At 43.2% G+C, this 16,764-nt stretch overlaps 3 gene segments (V, D, J or C); all 3 read left to right on the top strand.

The window, feature by feature from the left end:
* Positions 1-428: 428 nt before the first annotated feature.
* Positions 429-949, top strand: LOC133770505 (T-cell receptor alpha chain V region RL-5-like). The segment is given in 2 exon segments: positions 429-480; positions 606-949. Coding segments are annotated over 2 exon segments (396 nt in total).
* A 3,990-nt stretch (positions 950-4,939) lies between these two features.
* LOC133770504 (T-cell receptor alpha chain V region RL-5-like) lies at positions 4,940-5,500 on the top strand. The segment is given in 2 exon segments: positions 4,940-4,991; positions 5,118-5,500. Coding segments are annotated over 2 exon segments (435 nt in total).
* A 7,194-nt stretch (positions 5,501-12,694) lies between these two features.
* LOC133770503 (T-cell receptor alpha chain V region RL-5-like) lies at positions 12,695-13,254 on the top strand. The segment is given in 2 exon segments: positions 12,695-12,746; positions 12,872-13,254. Coding segments are annotated over 2 exon segments (435 nt in total).
* Positions 13,255-16,764: the final 3,510 nt, after the last annotated feature.

Raw genomic sequence — 16,764 nt, 5'->3', positions numbered from 1 at the left:
GCCTGAGAGATCATGTGGAAGTTCATGGGTACACTGTATTATAATGGAGTGTATTTGGTGCAACAGTCATATCAAGGTTTATGGTTTCTTTGAAGTAAAACCTTCAAAATCCTCTTTTAACTTCAAATATACTGGAGAAATGAAGTCGAATGTGAGAGCCATGATGTTTTTGGACAAACCACAAGAGGGCGCATCATTATTCAGATGAGGGTTATTTTCCACATAACTTAAGTGGTTTGACAGGTGCATATTTGGTTCACTCTTCACATGCTTCAATTGCTGCAGAGCAGGGAGGCTGTCTTTTCAAGGAGCAAGGATTTTCCAGGAGTTCCTACCCAGAATCCAGGTTCTGGAGCTAGAACATCACCCTGACATCCGGGGTGCATCCAAGGCTGCCAGGACTTTGTCTTTCCGCCAGCTCACCAGCCATGCTCTCTGCGTCTTACTCAGTGACTGTAGTGGTCCTGCTGCTAACTGTGCGTAAGTGATGTTTGGTTTTCTAAATGATTTTCTGTTCCCAGGTCTGGGTGAAGATCTCTAGCCCCACTTCCTCCCGGGACTTTCCTGTTGATATATTCCTAAATAACACACCTTAATCATTTTAGGATGGACGAAGGGAGCCTCAGTGACCCAGACAGAGGGACCCGTTATCCTCTCCGAGGGCTCATCTTTGACTCTGAACTGCAACTATCAAGCTGACTATTTGGATGTCCTTTTCTGGTACGTCCAGTATCTCCATCAAGGTCCTCAGCTCCTGTTGAAAACCGCAGCAGAAAACCAGAAAACAGAGCATGAAGGTTTTCACGCCACTCTTGTCAAGAAGGACAGCTCCTTCCACCTGCACAAATCCTCACTGCAGTTATCAGACTCAGCTGTGTACTACTGTGCTGTGGGAGACACAGTGAGAGGAACCACAGGGGGAGCCGAGCACAAACCCAGAAGCGTGTAGCTGGGGCTGGGGGTGGCAGCCCCGGGAGGGGAGAGCTAGGTTTTCCTCTAACGTCATCATGTGTCTGGGGACACTCGCAGGGAAGGAACAGATTCCAGCTTTGATGTCTCAGGTCGGGCGCCCTGGAGTAAGTGAGACTAGGAGTGGGAAGAGGAAATCTAATGAACAGGCGAGTTCCAGTTATCTGAGAGGATCCTGCTTTCAGTAAAGGTGCCTCTAGTGTTTCAGCAGGTTGAAGATGTTCTCTGGTGTCTGCTGAAGTTTGCAGGGTTTCTCTGCCAAGAGAAATGTGGATCTGGTCTCTCCTGAGATCTCCTCATCTTTCAGTCTGTGAGACTTGCAAGGATCTCTTCATTTTGCTAAATAAAAGATTTCAGTCCCAAGTGTTCCAATTCTAATCCAGGGTCTCTGCTATGGCCTGAGAAAGCCTGGGAAAAGCTGGCACCTTGCACCAAAATGAGAGACCTGAATGAAACTCCTGTCTCCTGACGTCGGACCTGCCCAACTCCTGCTGTTGTGGCCTTTTGGGAAGTGAACAGCACATGGAACATAGTTCTGTCTTTCCCTCTCTCCATCTGTAACTCAACCACCTAAAGGAAAAATAAATCTTATAGAATGTACCATCAGGTAATGCTTCAGGAACACAACTGCATCAATTTTCAATGTAGTACTTAGGCTGATCTAAGTCTGAGGATAGTGAGCAGCTTGGGCTGCCTGCCTAGGATGCCCACATCCCATTCCTCTGATCGAGTCCCTGCTGTTCTGTTTCCAATCGAGCTTCCTGCTAATGCTCATAGGAGGTAGCAGACGGTGACCCAAGTCCTTTGGCCTCTCCACATGGTAGGAGACCTGGGTGGAGACCCTGGCTCCTGTCTTCAGCCTAGCCTAGCTCTGTCTGTTGTAGGCAGTTTGGTGGAGTGAACTACCTAATGGAAGATCTCTTTGAGTTTCCCTGTGTCTTTGCAAGTCTGCCTTTCAAAACTCTCATAAATAAATCTTACAAATAAAAGAAATACAAATCTGAAAAACTAAAATCCTATGCATCATTGGATGCCTAGATTCATCCTTTCAACAAATATGTGAGTGCCTATCATGGTTCAGCAGTTGTATAAATTATGAAACCTTTTGTATAATGTGTCTCCTTGTTTATTAAAAAATGCTGCTTCACAACATTTATACATTGGAGTATTACTGTGAAACTCACCAAATGGTTCTGTTCCCTGAAGTTGGAAGATGACTTGTGCTATTGGCTTGCGTTGGTGACTCCCAATTATGTTGAAATCTGAATCTGTGTCAGGTCAGAGTTCCTTTGCACGAAATTTTCAATTTTACCAGGTACTGACAATCTGAATTTTAAGCTGTCATATCAGCCATTGTGCTCCTTAGGGTAGATTTTGTCAATTCTGTTTCCTCATCCTCCACAGGCTTGGTGTTTTCAAAGTTAAAAATGTTGTTCTACATGGTAAAGTTTTCACAAGTTGAGTTTCCTCTTTGTGGAGTTCCCTGCTCTTTTGGGTAATCCCTCATTCTCTCTGTGATTCCTAGGTGTATGTTATTGGGTCTTGATCATATCGGGTGTAATCTGCCTTAAAATTGTCTTCTGTACATGACTTCCTTTTTTGTAATTTATGGTTATTCTCAGCACATATTTTGATTAATATAAAAAGAGCAGATTTTGTATATTTCATAGGTGCAGTTCTAAATAAAAACCATATTCCCCTTGCTCCTCTATCCCTTCCTGAATTCACCTACTTCCTTCCCATCTTTTTTGTCTTTTAAATTTTCTGCAAATATGTAATTTCAATCCACTCTATAATCACAGGCTTCATGCACCACTAACCATAATATTCAACAAGTAAAACTGGAAGAGCACACTAGTTCAACAAGGGCTAAAATCAACAATCAAATCACCAGTGTTCATTTCATCTCTATCCTATTTTTTTTGGGATTCCATATTAAACACTGCATATAAGAGAAAACATGTATTTGTCTTGTGGGACTGGATTATTTCACTAAGCATAATTGTTTCCATCTATGTCCATTTTGTTGCAAAAGGCAGGATTTCATTGTTTTTTTAAGACTGAGTAGCGTGCTGTTGTGCTTATATATATAGCACATTATCCAGTAGTCAACTGATGGGCATGTGGGTTGATTCTATATCTTTGGTGTTGTCAATTCAGAAATATACATGGGAATACAAATAATTCTTTCATATGCTCATTTCATTTGTTTTGGTAAATTTCCAGGAATGGGATGGCTGGATCCATGGTATATCTAGTTTCAGATTTCAGAGAAATCTCTATACGGTTTTCTAGTTGTACTAATTTACATTCTACAGTCAGTTTATTTTTCCACATCATCACCAGCTTATATTATTTTTTGATTAGAGGAGAGGAAATAAAAAACTCCAACCAAACATAATGATAAACAAATGGAAATACTAAGTACCATGGTTTGTTCAGGACTCATTGTGTACAGGTGTTGAAATATCACACAGTAGCTCAAATACACGTACAGTGGTTATGTAGATTAGAAATTTAAAAATTAAAAGAGTTTACTGCCTATAAAGGAAAGAACTTCCATTATATGTCCAAAAATATTTGTCTTCCTAATGCTTTACTGAGTGGTCCTGCAGATTTAAGATGCTATTATCAAGCCAGGCACACGTGCTTAGTTTTCTATTAGAAGACATGGAAGAACAAAGCCGAGAGCACCAGAAGTGAACCTGTGGTTTTGGGAGGTTGTGCCTGAGAAGTGTAAGCTGTTCTGGGCCAGAGTCAAAGGAAATTCTAGTTTTACTCTTCGTGGGGTTTATCAAGCACACCAGTGACAGCAATTCTATCATATCATGCCGTCTAAAATGAGGTGGAAAAAAATCAAATGGCTTTTTGTTTTGTCAACGCTGGTGTACTCCCAGTTACTCTCACATACTGGAAATTATTTGGATGATTTTGTTGATCTCGGTATACTAGGATGTGGTGATGCAATTTCAGGTGGAGAGAAGTATGTGCTAGTAATTGATGGAGAAGTAATATGGCAGTACCCCATACAGATGACAGCTTTCAGAAATCATTCCTGGGGCCAGTGCTGTTGCATAGTATGTGACTGCCAACTACAGTGCTGACATCATTTGGGCACCGATTTGATTCCTGGTTGCTCCACTTCTGATCCAGCTATCTGCTATGACCTGGGAAAGCAGTGGCAGATGGCCCAAGTCTTTAAACCCCTAAACAACCCAAAGGGACCCAGAAGAAGCTCCTGGCTCCTGGCTCCTGCCTTTGGATTGGAATAGCTCCAGCTATTCCAGCCAATTGGGGGTGGGGGGGAGGGAGGTGAACCAGCAATGGAAGACACCCCCCACCCCCGTCTCTCTGTGTCTCTCCTCTCTCTGTGGCTCTGACTTACAAATAAATAGATAAATATTTTTTAAAAAAGGAATCATTACTGAAAGTTTTCCTTTTTTCATCCCTAAAAGAATTTTCACATTATTGCATGTTTTTGAAACATCAAAATACAGTTTAACATCTGGCTATGATGCTGAGGTTTTCCAAGCCTGAGAGATCATGTGGAAGATCATGTGTGAACCGTGTTATAATGGAGTGTATTTGGTGCATACATCCCCTAAAAAAGGTTTATGGTTTCTTTGAGGTAAAACCTTCAAAATCCTCTTAACTTCAAAAATATTGGAGCAATGAAGTCGAATGTGAGAGCCATGATGCAACTGTCAGTTTTTGGACAAACCACAAGAGGGCGCATCATTATTCAGATGAGGGTTATTTTCCACATAACTTAAGTGGTTTGACAGGTGCATATTTGGTTCACTCTTCACATGCTTCAATTGCTGCAGCGCAGGGAGGCTGTCTTTTCAAGGAGCAAGGATTTTCCAGGAGTTCCTACCCAGAATCCAGGTTCTGGAGCTAGAACATCACCCTGACATCCGGGGTGCATCCAAGGCTGCCAGGACTTTGTCTTTCCGCCAGCTTACCAGCCATGCTCTCTGCATCTTGCTCAGTGACTGTGGTGGTCCTGCTGCTAACTGTGCGTAAGTGATGTTTTGTTTTCTAAATGATTTTCTGTTCCCAGGTCTGGGTGAAGATCTCTAGCTCCACTTCCCCCTGGTGAATGTCCTGTGATATATTCCTAAATAACAACACTTTAATCATTTTAGGACAGACAAATGGAGACTCAGTGACCCAGACAGAGGGACCCGTTATCCTCTCCGAGGGCTCATCTCTGAATCTGAGCTGCAACTACCAAACCAGCTCTTCAGGGTTCCATTTCTGGTACGTCCAGTATCTCCATCAAGGTCCTCAGCTCCTGTTGAAAACCGCAGCAGAAAACCAGAAAACAGAGCATGAAGGTTTTCACGCCACTCTTGTCAAGAAGGACAGCTCCTTCCACCTGCACAAATCCTCACTGCAGTTATCAGACTCAGCTGTGTACTACTGTGCTCTGGATGACACAGTGAGAGGAAACACAGGGGGAGCCGAGCACAAACCCAGAGGCGTGCAGCTGGGGCTGGGGGTGGCAGCCCTGGGAGGGGAGAGCTAGATTTCCCTCCAGCGTCATGATGTGTCTGGGGACACTCGCAGGGAAGGAACAGATTCCAGCTTTGATGTCTCAGGGCTCGGGTGCCCTGGAGTAAGTGAGACTAGGAGTGGGAAGAGGAAATCTAATGAACAGGCGAGTTCCAGTTATCTGAGAGGATCCTGTTTCCAGTAAAGGTGCCTCTAGTGTTTCAGCAGGTTGAAGATGTTCCCTGGCGTCTGCTGAAGTTGTTCTCCTCCTCTGCCAAGAGAAATGTGGATTTTGTCTCTCTGAGATCTCCTCATCTCTCGGTCTGAGAGCTCTGCTAGGATCTCATCATTTTTGCTAGATATAAGATTAATTTAATGGGCTATCAGAGGTGTAATCCCACTGATGTCAGCCTGGTGCAAATGGCCTTCCTCACAGCTTGAGCTACTGAAACTCCTGCCCCAGATCCCAGGACCTTCATTTCCTTTCCAGTTCTTCCTTTGCAGGAATCTTCCCATCTTCTCCCCGGCACAACAGACAGGAGCCCAGTCGGGAATGACTGTGAGGGGAGCTTGGCCTTGTCTCTCCGTGTTAGTCCCAAGTCAGCTGTAGGTGTGGCGTGACTCTGGGTTTTATGCTGCAACTGTTCTTGTTGATTTCAGGTGAAAAGTAATTTGGGTTAATGTTAGCTCTTCCTTTTTTAGGAGCATATTCTTTTTTTAAGATTTATTTATTTAAAAGAGCTACAGAGAGGCAAAGGTAGAGAGTGAGAGTGAGAGAGAGAGAGGGAGAGCTCTTCCATCTGCTGGTTCACTCCCCAGATGGCCACAGCCGCCAGAGCTGTGCTGGTCAGAAGCCAGGAGCCAGGAGCTTCTTCTGGGTCTCCCACATGGGTGCAGAGGCCCAAGGACTTGGGCCATCTTCTATTGCTTTCACAGGCCACAGCAAAGAGCTGGATCGGAAGTGGAGCAGCCAGAACTTGAATCAGCTCCCACATAGGATGCCGGCACTGCAAACTGCGGCTTTAACGTGCTGCACCACTCTGCTGGCCTCAGGAGCATATTCTTTTAATTATTATTGTGCCTTGTTCTGTTCTTTTGACTGCAGGGGGAATCTCACTGAAAGGAAATGTGTAGGGCTGTGGCATCAAAGACATGGGGTCTCAGAGGGCACCCTCACTGCACGAAAAGAACCTCCTATTTTAGTCCAAGGAACCCGTTTAGAAGTTGTGTTTATCAAACACAACTTGTGAATCTGGAAATTGAGTATAAACGTACCATCAAGTAGAGTTGGGACTCTGGTGTGGCGGGTAAAGCCGCTGCCTGTAGTGCCGGCATTCCATTGTTTAGAGTTCCAGTCCTGAGTGCCCTACTTCCATTCCAGCTCTCTGCTATGGCCTGGAAAAGCAGTAGAAGATGGCCCAAGTACATGAACCCCTGCACCAGCATGGGAGACCTGGAAAAAGCTCCTAGCTCCTGGCTTCGGATCGGCACAGCTCCATCCATTGTGTCCAATTGGCGAGTGAACCAGCAGATGGAAGAACTCTCTCTCTGCCTCTCTTTCTCTCTTCCTCTCTTTCTGTAACTCTTTCAAATAAATAAATAAATCTTTAAAAAAAGAAAATTAAAAAATGCCTCTTTATGTCCCTTGTCCAACCTTAACTGGTTTGTTTCTTTGTTTTTTTGTTGTTGTTTTTGAGATTCTTGAACTCTTCGTAGTTCTGGATATCCCACCTTTATCAGTTACATTGTTTGAAAACATTTTATCCCATTCTGCTTTTGGCCTCTTCACTCTGTTGAGTACTTCCCTTGCTAACAGAAGCTTCTTAGCTTGGTGTAATCCCATTTGTCTCTTTTTGCTTTGATTGCCTGTGGTTCTGGAGTCTTTTCCAAGAAGCCTTTGCTTATGCAAATGTCTTGTAGAGTTCTCTGAAGTTTTCCTCTAGTAATTTGATGGCATCAGGTAAGATTTAGATTCTTGACACATCATGGGTTGATTTTTGAAAAGGAGTCTGTAGAGGTCTTTATCATACTTCTGCATGCGTAGTTCCAATTTTCTCAATTCCATTTGTTGGAGATGCTGTGCTTGCTCCAGGGATTGATTTTAACTCCTTTGTCAAAGATTAGTTGGTTGTAGATATGCAGATTAATTTCTGAAGTTTCTAATCTGTTTAATTGTTCTGCAAGTCTATTTATGTGCCATTACTAAGCTGTTTTGATTATTACTGTCCTGTAATATGTCTTGATATCTAGTACTGTGATGCTTCTGTTTTTTTTTTTTAATTATTGTTGTTTAAGACTGTTTTAGCTATTTGGGGTCTATTTTGTGTCCGAATGATTTTAGCATCATATTTTTCTAGATATGAGAAGAATGTTGTTTGTAGTTTGATTGGGATTGCATGGAATCTATACACTGCTTTCATTAGTATGTTCTAGTGTGTACTAGTATGATATTAATTCTGCAAATCAATGAACATGGAATATTTTTCCATTTTTGTGTATTTTCTATTTCATTCTTTAAGATTTAAATTTTTTATTGTAGAGATCTTTCTTTTTTCAAGTTTAATTTTTTTAAACTTTTATTTTAAAAATATAAATTATGAAAGTACAACTTCTAGACTATAGTGGCTTTCCCCTGCATAACCTCCCTCCCACCCACAACTATCTCATCTCCCACTCCCTCTCCCATCCCATTCTTCATCAAGATTCATTTTTTTTTGACAGGCAGAGTGGATAGTGAGAGAAAGAGAGACAGAGAGAAAGGTCTTCCTTTTTGCCGTTGGTTCACCCTCCAATGGCCGCTGCGGCCAGCGCATCGTGCTGATCTGAAGCCAGGAGCCAGGTGCTTCTCCTGGTCTCCCATGTGGGTGCAGGGCCCAAGGACTTGGGCCATCCTCCACTGCCTTCCCAGGCCATAGCAGAGAGCTGGCCTGGAAGAGGGGCAACCGGGATAGAATCTGGCGCCCCAACCTGGACTAGAACCCGGGGTGCGGGCGCCACAAGGCTGAGGATAAGCCTGTTGAGCCACAGCGCCGGCAACAAGATTCATTTTCAATTATCTTTATATACAGAAAATCAACTTAGTATATACTAAGTAAAGATTCCCACAGTTTGCACCCACACAGAAACACAAATTATGAAGTACTGTTTGAGTACTAGTTTTACCATTAATTCACTTAGTAAACTCATTAAGGACAGAGATCCTACATGGGGAGGAGGTGCACAGTGACTCCCATTGTTGATTAACAATTGACACTCTTATTTATGATGTCAGTGATCACCCGAGACTCTTGTCATGAGCTACCAAGACTATGGAAGCCTCTTGAGTTCACAAACTCCAACCTTATTTAGACAAGGCAATAGTCAACATGGAAGTTCTCTCCTCCCTTCAGATAAAGGTACCTCCTTCTTTGATGGCACGTTCTTTCCGCTGGGATCTCACTCACAGGGATCTTTCATTTAGTTCGTTTTTTTTTTTGGCCAGAGTGTCTTGGTTTTCCATGCCTGAGAAACTCTCATGGGCTATTTAGCTGGATCCAAAATGTAAAGGACTGATTCTGAGGCCAGAGTGCTGTTTAGGACATCTGCCATTCTATGAGTCTGCTGTGTATCCCACTTACCATGTTGGATCACTCTCCTTTTTAATTCTATCAGTTATTGTTAGCGGACACTATTGTTGTTTATGTGATCCCTTTGACACTTAATCCTATCTTTATGATCAATTATGAACTTAAACTGATCACTCTGACTAGTAAGATGGCATTGGTACATGCTACCTTGATGTGATTGATTTGTAGAGATCTTTCACATCCTTAGTTAAATGTATTCCAGGTATATAAATTTTTTGTACCTATTGTTAATGGGACTGATCTTACAAGTTCTTTCTCAGCCATGACATTCTCTGTGTATACAAAGGCTATTGATTTTTGTGTATTGATTTTATGCCCTGCAACTTTATTAAACTCTCTTATGAGTCCAAAATGTCTTAGTGGAGTCTTTTTGATCTACTATATACGTGATTATGTCATCTGTAAACAGAGAGATAGTTTGACTTCTTTTTTTCCAATTTGTATCCCTTTGATTTCTTTTACTTACCTATGGCTCTGGCTAAAACTTCCAGAACTATATGGATAGCAATGGAGAGAGTGAGTATCCTTGTTGGGTTTTAGAACTCAGTGGAAACGCTTTCACCCTTTTCCCATTAATTATGAAGCTGTCCTGAGGTTGTAATATATTGCCTTGATTGCACTGAGAATGTTCCTTCTGAATGTTTTTCTGAATATTTTAAAAATACGTATGTGCACACACACACACACATATATCTCCATGCATTAGTCTGCTTCTAGGCTAATAATCTCCTACTTCTGCAGCAAGACCTTTTTGCTTACACCACCTATTTATCCATGAATTTTGAGTTTTACAGTATGGCCAGTGGGACCTGGCCCAGTCCTGCCCCCTTGTGAGCACCAGTTGTGCTCTGATTACTCTAGTTCTTTTGGATGGTATTATTTGGCCTCCCTTGTGCATGCTCCTTGAATACTTGAAGGAAGCCCTGGAACTCTCTGCAGGTCTCTCTCAGTGAGCTCTTTCCTCCTCATAGCTATTTCTTGGATTCTAGTTGTCATTGTATCCCAGATCCAAACTATCTTCTGAAATCACAAGATGTAAGAAATTCACTACTTCCACCTCCCAATTTATTATTATAGAAATGATGTCATCACAGAAGCATTTAACAATTGTATTTTAGGTACATTTCTGGATAAACCAAGAGAAATTAAGACACAATTTCATCGCCTCTGGATTCAGTTCACTGGTTCTGTCAGGGATTAACTGGACAGGTCAACTTCTGTGAAAGGAATATTCCAATCTCTGCTGCTAGTTTTGCTTCTAGTCTGCACTTAACTTTGAACTCAGCTTTCACCCATTTTCTGGAGAATGAAGCCCAAAGATGAATGGAGATCTGCATATTATATAAATTTTTAAAGAGCTAGAGGAGAGGAAATAAAAAATCCAAACCAAAATAATGATAAACAAATGGAAATACTAAGTACCATGGTTTGTTCAGGACTCATTGTGTACAGGTGCTGAAATATCATACAATAGCTGAAAAACATGTGCAATGATTATGTAGATCAGAAATTTAAAAATTTTAAGAGTTTATTGCCTATAAAGGCAAGAACTTTATATGTCCAAAAAGATTTGTCTTCATAATACTTTACTCCATGGTACCTGCAGATTTAAGATGCTATTATCAACCCAAACACATCTGCTTTGTTTTCTGTTGTTAGAAGACATGGAAGAGCAAAGCCGAGAGCACCAGAAGTGAACCTGTGGTTTTGGGAGGTTGTGCCTGAGAGGTGTAAGCTGTTCTGGGCCAGAGTCAAAAGGAACTTCTAGTTTTACTCTTCGTGGGGTTTATCAAGCACACCAGTGACAGCAATTATATCATATCATGTATCATGCCATCTAAAATGAAGTGAAAAAAATCAAATAGATTTTTGTTTTGTCAATAGTGCTGTGCTCTGAGTTACTCTTCCATAATGGAATTCTTTTGGGTGGTTTGGATGACTTCAGGATGTTGCAATGCAATTTAAGGTGGAAGGAATTATGTAATAGTAATTGATGGAGAAGTAATATGGCAGTACCCCATATGGATGACAGCTTTCAGAAATCATTACTGAAAGCTTTCCTTTTTTCATCCCTAAAATAAGTTTCACATTATTGAATGATATAACATCAAAATAAAGTGTAATACCTGGCTATGATGCTTGTGTTTTCCAATCCTGAGAGATCATGTGGAAGATCATGTGTACACTGTGTTATTCTTTATTCTATTTTTAAACTTTTATTTAATAAATACAAATTTCCAAAGTACAAAATTTGTATTATAGTGGCTTTTTCCCCCCATAGCCTCCCTCCCACCTGCAACCATCTCATCTCCCATTCCCTCTCCCATCCCATTCTTCATCAAGATTCATTTTCAATTATCTTTATGTACAGAAGATCAACTTAGTATATACTAAGTAAAGATTTCTTTTCTTTTCTTTTCTTTTTTATTTTATTTTATTTTTTGACAGGCAGAGTGGACAGAGAGAGAGAGACAGAGAGAAAGGTCTTCCTTTGCCCTTGGTTCAGCCTCCAATGGCCACCGCGGCCGGCGCGCTGCAGCCGGCGCATCACGCTGATCTGAAGCCAGGAGCCAGGTGCTTCTCCTGGTCTCCCATGGGGTGCAGGGCCCAAGCACTTGGGCCATCCTTCATTGCACTCCCTGGCCACAGCAGAGAGCTGGCCTGGAAGAGGGGCAATCGGGACAGGATCTGGTGCCCCGACCGGGACTTGAACCCTGTGTGCCAGCACCACAAGGCGGAGGATTAGCCTATTGAGCCACAGCGCTGGCCCACTAAGTAAAGATTTCAACAGTTTATACCCACACAGAAACACAAAGTATAAAGTACTGCTTGAGTACTAGTTATACCATTAATTCACATAGTATGCACATTAGGGACAGAGATCCTACATGGGGAGTAAGTGCACAGTGACTCCTGGTATTTATTTAACAATTGACAGTCTTATTCATGACGTCAGTAATCACCCTGGGCTCTTGTCATGAGCTGCCAAGGCTATGGAAGCCTCTCGAGTTCACAAACTCCCATCTGATTTAGACAAGGCAATAGTCAAGGTGGAAGTTCTCTCCTCCCTTCAGAGAAAAGTATCTCCTTCTTTGATGGCCCCTTCTTTCCACTGGGATCTCACTCACAGGGATCTTTCATTTAGGTCATTTTATTTTTTTGCCAGAGTGTTTGGCTTTTCATGCCTGAAATACTTTCATGAGCTTTTTAGCCAGATCTGAATGCCTGAAGGGTTGATTCTGAGGCCAGAGTGCTATTTAGGGCATCTGCCATTCTATGAGTCTGCTGTGTATCCTTCTTCCCTTGTTGGATTATCTCTCAAAGAAACTGGAAAAATGACGTCAGATGTGAGAGCGATAAAACAAGCTGCGGATGCTTGGACAAACCACAAGAGGGCGCATCTTTCTTAAGATGAGGGTTGTTTTCCAGATGACTTACATGGTTTGACAGGTGCATGTTTGGTTCACTCTTCATTGTTTCAATTGCTGCAGAACAGGGAGGCTGTCTTTTCAAGGAGCAAGGATTTTCCAGGAGTTCCTACCAAGAACCCAGGTTCTGGAGCTAGAACATCACCCTGACATCTTTCCCCCAGCTCACCAGCAATGCTCTCTGAGTCTTGCTCAGCGACTGTGGTGGTCCTGCTGCTAACTGTGCGTAAGTGATGTTTGGTTTTCTAAATGGTTTTCTGTTTCCAGGTCTGGGTGAAGATCTCTAGCCCACTTCCTCCCAGGACTGTCCTGTTGATACATTCCTAAATAACAACACTTTAATCATTTTAGGACATACGAATGGAGCCTCAGTGTCCCAGACAGAGGGACCCGTTATCCTCTCCGATGGCTCATCTCTGACCATGAACTGCAGCTACCAAACCAGCTATTCAGGTTTCCTTTTCTGGTACGTCCAGTATCTCCATCAAGGTCCTCAGCTCCTGTTGCAAAGCACAGCAGAAAACCAGAAAACAGAGCATGAAGGTTTTCATGCCACTCTTGTCAAGAAGGACAGCTCCTTCCACCTGCACAAATCCTCACTGCAGTTATCAGACTCAGCTGTGTACTACTGTGCTGTGGGAGACACAGTGAGAGGAACCACAGAGGGAGCCGAGCACAAACCCAGAGGCGTGCAGCTAGGGCTGGGGGTGGCAGCCCCGGGAGGGGAGAGCTAGGTTTTCCTCTAACGTCATGATCTGTCTGGGGACACTTGCAGGGAAGGAACAGATTCCAGCTTTGATGTCTCAGGGCTCTGGAGCCCCGGAGTAAGTGAGACTAGGAGTGGGAAGAGGAAATCTAATGAACAGGCGAGTTCCAGTTCTGAGATGATCCTGTTTCCAGTAAAGGTGCCTCTAGTGTTTCAGCAGGTTGAAGATGTTCCCTGGCGTCTGCTGAACTTTGCAATGCTCCCCTGACAAGAGAAGTGTGGATTTCATCTCTTTTAGATATTCTCATCTCTCAGTTTAGGAGATCTGTGAATCTCATTTTTTTTTTTTTTGGTAAGTATAAGATAAGTTAAATAGGATATTAGAAGTGAAATCCCACTGATGTCAGCCTGGTGTAAGTTGCCCTCTCACACCCATGCTACAGAAACTCCTGCCCCAGTTCCCAGGACCTTCATTTCCTTTCCAGTTCATCCTTTGTAGGAATCTTCCCATGTTCTCCAGTCACTACAGGCATAGTCAAGGAGGTCGAGGCAAGAGGAAATCTTTGAAGGCAAACGCTTAGAGAATTGCATCAGATATTTTGAGAGAATAACCTTTGGCCAACAATAATGAATCACCAGACTGATGCTAGTCCAAGGTTAAGCAGATAGAAGTTCCTGTGGAATCCTGTAAGGTTGCCGTGGTGTCTGGCAGTCTATTGTGACAGCTAGTATCAGGCAATAATGTGTAAGAACCTTCCCTTCCTAGCCTTATTTATTTATTTATTTATTTACTGTCAACGTAGACACAAGCAACTCCATTTTGATAACAACAACTTTCACTTTTTTCACAACTGGTAATAATCAAAAGTAAAAAGTGCTAAAACAACACTTTCCATTCACTCATCCATTGAACAAATATCAGCTCCAAATGCATACCAGGTGCTATTTCTAGGCATTGGAATACATTATTATTGAATGTAGGGGATGAGTCTCCTTAGAGATTCTGTTTCCTTAATGTTCTGGGATGCAGATTGGAAGTTGAGTCTATATGGGAGTTGGAGACTTAGGAGAAACTAGTTCCAAGGCTTAGTTTCTTTCTATCAGGCATTCTTCTCATGGAAACATTGCTAAAGTTTGGAGGCTGTTGAATACTTCTTAAATCTTTAAGGCAAGTATTTGGAAAGCCTACTGTTCCTAGGGCAGTAACTGGTTCTCCACATTGAATTGGGAGGAACTGCCATGTGGGTTTTGCACCACATTAACCTGAAAGTGAAGTTGTACTATCAATTGTAAGTACAATAAAGCCTGGCCTTTTATTTAACAGTTAAATTATAGATGTCTAATAAAATACTAAATAATATAATATATATATATATATATTTTTTTTTTGACAGGCAGAGTGGATAGTGAGAGAGAGAGACAGAGAGAAAGGTCTTCCTTTTGCCGATGGCCGCTGTGGCCGGCGCATCGTGCTGATCCGAAGCCAGGAGCCAGGTGCTTCTGGTCTCCCACACGGGTGCAGGGCCCAAACACTCGGGCCATCCTCCACTGCCCTCCTGGGCCATAGCAGAGAGCTGGCCTGGAAGAGGGGCAACCAGGATAGAATCTGGCACCCCGACCGGGACTAGAACCCGGTGTGCCGGTACTGCAAGGCGGAGGATTAGCCTGTTAAGCCACGGTGCCGGCCTAATAATATTATATTAATGAACAATCATAAATAATAAAATCTTTTTTATTTAAGTCTGAGAGTAGCTTTCTGGGAGTGAGAATATGTTGGGCACCAAAAAATATGTTGTGCCCAGATCGTTAGATCCCGCAGAGACCCCCAGAGAGTTGATCACACCGAACTGCAAAAGCAAGGTTTATTCAGGAGTACAAGCTGCGACAGGGACCCCATCCAACCAACTGGCACATCGGAGGAAGGAGTGAGGCCCCGGTCTTTGGGAGAGTTTTTAAAGGAAAAAAAGGGCTACATAAGCAGGAAAAAAGAGTTACATACAGCAAGGAAGCTCTGGGTACAGGGAGTTACTTTGTTTAGCAATCTCTACTGTGCTGTTCTTGGTCTACCGAGCTAGCTGTCCCTGGTAAGCTTTGATATCTCTGAAATGCCTGAATGCCTGCTTTTACAAGGACTCGGTTCTGCTATGGAAAATGGAGGCTGCTTTTTTTATTGTTTTAAAATGGAGTCACTTTGGTTCTTCAGAGGGTGAAGATTCTAGGTGTTCATAGAGGGAGCCAGGACAGAAAAAGCTTGGTGGAGGTTATGAAACCACAAAATAGAGGAAAGAGAACTTCAGCTCCCTGGACCATGTTATAGGAACCATTTGCTCACAGAAGAATCCACTGGAAGTGTCTCTGTGTTTCCAATGGTCTTCTTTGCCTGGGCAGGGGTGATCAGCCCACAGCTGGGGCCAGGAACAACCAGGAGGAGCAGCCATCACCAGGAGCTGCAAACACTTTTTTTTCTGTTCATAGTGTTGATACAGAATCCTAAGAAAGGGCTTAATGTCCTCATGATGTTGAGAAGTGGGGACAAAAAGTACATGCCTGTTTCCTGCTTATTTTGGCCTCCAGATCAGAGATTCTGGCATTACTTCTGAGCCAAGAGCAAACAGAATTCTCCAGGCACCTACAGCCTGTGTGTCCCAATTGCTCTCAACCCTGGTTGCACAGAAGAATCAGCTGGGGACTTGAAAAAAGAAGTCAGTGCTCGTGCCCACCCCAGACCAATTACATCAAAATCTTTGGTGGTTGAGTCCTGGCATGGTGTACTTGAAAGCTCGCCCCACCCCACCTGTTGAAGTGCATGTAATCTACTGTCAGGACCAAGGACCTGCCGTCACCAAACTTTACAGCTGGAGCCGCCCGAGCCTGTTCTTAGATTTACAGACATGGTGCTGAGGCAGCTTTCAGGCTAAATTACTTTGACTGATGGAGCAATGTGGAATACCCTGGGAGGCATAGTTAATAACTAGAACACAGCACTGGGAGCTCTAAGAGCTTTAGAATATGAGACATGAGGCCGGCGCCGCGGCTCACTAGGCTAATCCTCTGCCTTGCGGCGCCAGCACACCAGGTTCTAGTCCCGGTCGGGGCACCGATCCTGTCCCGGTTGCCCCTCTTCCAGGCCAGCTCTCTGCTGTGGCCAGGGAGTGCAGTGGAGGATGGCCCAAGTGCTTGGGCCCTGCACCCCATGGGAGACCAGGAGAAGCACCTGGCTCCTGCCATCGGAACAGCGCGGTGCGCCGGCCGCAGCGCGCCTACCGCGGCGGCCATTGGAGGGTGAACCAACGGCAAAAAGGAAGACCTTTCTCTCTGTCTCTCTCTACTGTCCACTCTGCCTGTCAAAAATAAAAAAAAAGAAATTTTTTTAAAAAAAAGAATATGAGACATGAGTGTGACACTTGGCAATTGAACAACATGCAGTAGTTTCTAATTAATAGATTAATAATGGTGACATGGCGTATTCCCAGAAGTTGTTGTGAAGATCAAGCACCAACTATATATAAAAGTGATTCAGAGGCTGGCACTGTGTGTG

Source organism: Lepus europaeus, chromosome 11 (assembly GCF_033115175.1).
Source record: "Lepus europaeus isolate LE1 chromosome 11, mLepTim1.pri, whole genome shotgun sequence".
Classification (NCBI taxonomy): Eukaryota; Metazoa; Chordata; class Mammalia; order Lagomorpha; family Leporidae; genus Lepus; species Lepus europaeus.
Note: the sequence above shows the minus strand (reverse complement) of the source record. Positions and strands in the feature narration are given on the sequence as shown.